Source organism: Verticillium alfalfae, genomic scaffold, assembly GCF_000150825.1.
Source record: "Verticillium alfalfae VaMs.102 supercont1.12 genomic scaffold, whole genome shotgun sequence".
Classification (NCBI taxonomy): Eukaryota; Fungi; Ascomycota; class Sordariomycetes; order Glomerellales; family Plectosphaerellaceae; genus Verticillium; species Verticillium alfalfae.
The window spans coordinates 1,167,427-1,171,857 of NW_003315027.1; the positions used below are offsets into that span (position 1 = coordinate 1,167,427).

The 4,431-nt window shown below is 58.3% G+C and overlaps 2 protein-coding genes across 2 annotated transcripts in view; one reads left to right on the top strand and one right to left on the bottom strand.

Annotated features, from left to right (window-relative positions):
* VDBG_08595 (endothiapepsin) overlaps window positions 1-1,007 on the bottom strand; it is a gene marked incomplete at both ends in the record, with an annotated part of 1,386 nt that extends 379 nt beyond the window's left edge. Inside the window, one exon of the mRNA XM_003001504.1 lies at window positions 105-1,007. Within this exon, the coding sequence (XP_003001550.1) occupies window positions 105-1,007 (903 nt within the window). The remainder of the gene's footprint in view (window positions 1-104) is intronic.
* Window positions 1,008-3,752: 2,745 nt separating this feature from the next.
* The window catches only part of VDBG_08596 (conserved hypothetical protein), a gene marked incomplete at both ends in the record, with an annotated part of 1,503 nt that continues 824 nt past the window's right edge, over window positions 3,753-4,431 (top strand). The window contains one exon of the mRNA XM_003001505.1: window positions 3,753-4,124. Within this exon, the coding sequence (XP_003001551.1) occupies window positions 3,753-4,124 (372 nt within the window). The remainder of the gene's footprint in view (window positions 4,125-4,431) is intronic.

Below are 4,431 nucleotides of genomic sequence, written 5' to 3' on the forward strand. Positions count from 1 at the left end.
GCTGCTGTCGTTGACGGCGCCGGAAACTGCTGCGTAGTAGCCCTCGACAGTAGCGGGATTGGCGAGGATGATGGTTGTGCCCGTGTCAGCGATGGCCTGGCCACCGGCTGGCCGGGCTGAGGGGTGCCACCATCGACCGAGAAGCTTTCGCTCGAGAACTGCCAGAAGCCGTTCGAAGTGTTGACCGGAACGTACGTCATCTGACCAACAAACTTGGCGGGGTCGACACGGCCAAACTCGTACGCACCGACGGCGGCCTTCTTCAGGTCAGCCGTAAAAACGGGCTCGGCGAGGCTCGGCATAACGTTGTCGAAGAAGGTCTTTTGCTTCTGAGGCTTGACTGTGTTGAGTTTGGAAAAGGCGAGGCCCATGAGACCATTGTTCGCGGTATCCTCGACAAAGGAGGCGGACAGGGCTGTCGCCATCTCAATGGCCTGCCGCGTGACAGTAGCGCCCCCAATATCGACGACGTCCGTGCCGACGTTGCCTGCGGCTCCAGATCCGTCGCCGTATGAAATATCAAAGCTGTTTCCGCGAAGCATAGAAAATGTTTTGCTCTGGGCAGGGTGGTAAATTTCGTGACCAGCCTGTGCCTGTCTACCGAGTTGTGAGGTGAAGACCCAAAGGTCAGAAGACCCGGTATCAAAGTCGACAGTAACCGTCTGGCCGCCAATCTTGATGGGCGAGACATATTCAACGTCGTTGCGGATAGGAGTGGCCTTGACAACCCCCGTGCCGTTCCTCCGGCGAGCCTTGAGCTTGGCTTGTGCCGTCTGTCGAGCAACAGTTTCCTCGAGACCCTGCGGCACAGGCATACTGTACTTGCGGTAGGCTCTCAAAAGCTGACGGGGCCCATTGTGACCTTGAAAGTTCTCGTTCTTGACACGCGGGACGAGGAAGGAGCGTTTCTGGATCGTATTCCGGGTGTCGGACCGAACAGGGGACGCCTCGGCGAGGAGGGCAAACAGGCCCAAGCAGAAGAGCAGTGAATGGACCGGTGAACGCATACTGACTAGATAAGATGCAAGTGAGTGACGTTCTATGGTCAGATATCGGAAGGAGAGGATGTCATGCCACGCCAGGTGGACAAGGACAATGAAATGGAGCGAACCTTGTGAGTCTATCACGAAGGTTCCAAAGAGTGAATGGAATGGGTGAAAACAGAAGACAAATACGGAGCGTGGAGAGAAGGGAAATGGGTCAAAACTAAGAAGCAACACCCTCAAGATATCACCAAACCCGACAGCTCTGGGGCCAAAAGAATGAGTAATGGTAGCAGCGCCTCAAGACCGCGGGGATCTGACGGCTTTACATATTGCAGGAATCGGACGAGGTGGTTCGCCCAGCAGGGAGGCTGACGACCGCCAAGTCTCAGATTGGACGACCAAGCGGGCCAGGACCACGGACTGTACTTGCGGCCGTGTTGCGTGTTTCTTTTAGGTCCATCAAGGATTGTCGTTCGACGGCAGAGCCTGCTCACCCAGTCAGCGTCGAAACAGGGGATCAGGGAGCCGTGGGAGGGCGGGGAGGGTGTTTGGGATGTGCATCGAGATCGGCTAGCCAGGGGTTGGCGCCCCCCACCATGGGAGAGCCGCTCAGGGGTTGCAGCGATCTGGCTGGGCGGCCGGCGTGCGGGCTGGATGCAAGTGTTCAGCGCTAGAACATGGCGAGCGGTGATGGATGGCCAGTCGTCAGGTGTCTCTCTGCCCCTCTTCGAGGCAGATTGTTTAGTCCAGTGTAGTGTAGTGGATGGCGATGAAAAAAATCTCCGACTGGGAAATGCTGCACGGCGATTGACTCGCAACTGCTGTTGCTACAAGCAATGGAGCAGAGCCAGGATGCTGAGTGTCCCTCGTGTTGAGTCGGTATCGGGGCTCAGCGGCGGTTCTCACTGTCGACCTGAAATCCGCTTTGGAATGGGATAGCTAGCCTTGTCAAGTCCAGCAAAGCATCCGATTAACTACTTCCTTCGTCATCGAGAACAGAGAATTAGTACCCTTTCTTCTACGCGGCATCGATCAGGCAGGTTAGTGTGACATTGACAGGAGCTTGGTATTCGGCCACCTGCAAGCGTGGTCAATCTGTCGCGAAGTCGGGATCCCGTCGAGAAGCGTGTTTGAGGGAGCCGGCTAGCCGCGACAGACGACCAATGCCTCTGTTGCGTGGGGCTGGCCTCACGCAAGGCCGTGACGGCATATGGCCTCGTCATGCTTCCGAAACTGTTTTCGCTGACAACCGGGCTCCAAGCATACTGGCCTTTGCCGTTCTATCCAGCACAAGGCCGAATCCTGTGGGAAATGCATAGTCAAGAATAACAGCGGCGGAAACGAGATGCCGTCGTAAACATGTGGCTGCTGGTCTCCCAGCAATCAGTTGCGCACCGACACTTCAACAGGAGGCCTCGGCATGGCCCTTTTTTTCGGTGATGCATGCTCTTCCATTGCTACTCGCAACCAAGAAGCGACAGCCATTGTTGTCGAATGCTGCTTGACCGCAAGTTGGTCCACGAAGTGGCCTAAAGGACGGGCCAACAAACGCTTAGCAGACGCCCTTGGCTGCTGGCGGCGCACGAGTTCCTTTTCCCCCTTCTTTGTCTTGACTCAGGCTTGCCTGGCTTGAAACGACGAGTTCCAGCTCCACGGCAAGGGAAGCTTTCGCTAGAACACTTCTCACGGAACACGAAGTAGCAGTTGCCCCGGAAGCATCATGCAGTGGCTGGCGCGGAAATCGATAGCCTCGACGATACAAGCCTCAACGATGAGGGATCGAGGCGAGGAGAAACGAGCCGAGTTGAGTCGAGACGAGACCTGCCGGTATCCCATCTCCAGCGAATAACCGACATTTTGCCGCTCAGCCGATAGGTAGTGTTGCTGTCAGCCCTTCGTGTCAGCCACCCGAGGGCCAGGCCACCAGAAGGAACTGACTCCCGCCTTCTGATTCGGCGTTGACGCAGAACGACAGGTGGGGAGTGCAAGGAGAGCAAGGACAGCAAGGAGAGGCAAGCGACAGCGGAGTTCCGGAAAGAAACATGACAGGCCACGTGATTTTCTCTGACGCGTCCAGTTCTCTCATTGGTCGATTCAAAACCAGCCAACCAGATTCGTTCCCCGACCGGGGCCACCCACCCCCCCCAGCGTCGGCGTCCGTCTGCCGGGGGTCCTTTCGCTGTCTGCCCCGCTCGCCTCGCCGCTGTCAAGCCTCTCCAGGCGGCTCTCCTCAGGCCCTCAGGCCTCTCAGACAGACAGACCCTCGGACCCTGCCCACCTATTCTGCCTCTGCCTTGCCTTACCTCACCTGTCCTGGGTGGTACAACTGAGGCATTCAAGGTGCTGCGCGCTGCAGGGAACGCTGACAGGGCTCCATCCGGACCAGCCTCGCTGATTTCGCCTTCAACAGTCTCCGTCTGACCCTGCGACCCTACGACCCTGCGACCCTGCAACCCGCGACCCTGAAGAACGAGCTACAGCCACGAGACCCTGCCTGCCACATTGCGACAGGTGCCCCCCCCCCGAAACGAATCCCCTCCCCCCACGACCCGCGACCCAATACTGCATCGCCACCGGTGTCCCATCCATCTCCTCCACTTCTTCGCCACCATCGACCGACCGACGACCGCCGCGCGTGCGGCTTCGGTCCCGACCTGCGACGATCCCTTTCACCAACATCCACATTGAGCCTCATCCCGCCCCGTTCGCCCTTCGCCGGCACTGTATACCGGCATCGCGCCTTGTCCGGTGCTCCCTCGCCCCGTCATGTCGGACGACGAGTTTTCCATCGATGGTCCGTCCGGCCTAGCCGCCTCGTCCGATCGCGACAAGCGTGCGCCGCGCTTCAGCTGGACCCCAGCCTACGAGGCTACCTTCTTTCGCGCCCTCTGCGAGGCCGTCCAGCTTGGCCTGCGCGAGAACCACAGCTTTAAAGCAGAGGCCTGGGATCGCGCCGCCGCCGCTCTGCAGGAGAAGCACGCCGCCTATCCGACCAAGAACCACCTTGTCAACAAGTCCGATAATGCGCGGAAGAAGTTTCGTCTGTGGAGAGGTCTGCGCGAAGACCCCGAGTTCCTCTACAATCCCAATACGCGAACTGTCACGGCGACTGAGGAGGCATGGAGGTCACATATCGAGGTGAGTCGCGGTGCACTCTGTTTTAATTTTCCTTTTTTTGGTCTCTGTTTTTCGGTCACGTTTTTGAGGGTTCTCAGTTAGAGTTGTCGCTGACTCGCCATCCAGAAAGAGCCTCTGTCGCGCGCTTTGCGCGGGCGCTCATTTGAGCACGAGGAGTTTATGGAGATTTTATACCCGGACGTCATTGGGTCGGGCGGCGCACCGAAGCGCATCATGAAGCCCAAGCGAAAGGTCCAGACGTCATCCAGGGTCCCGAGGATGGCATCGAGATGCCCGGGCACGGCGTGCTCGACTTGCAAGTCGACTC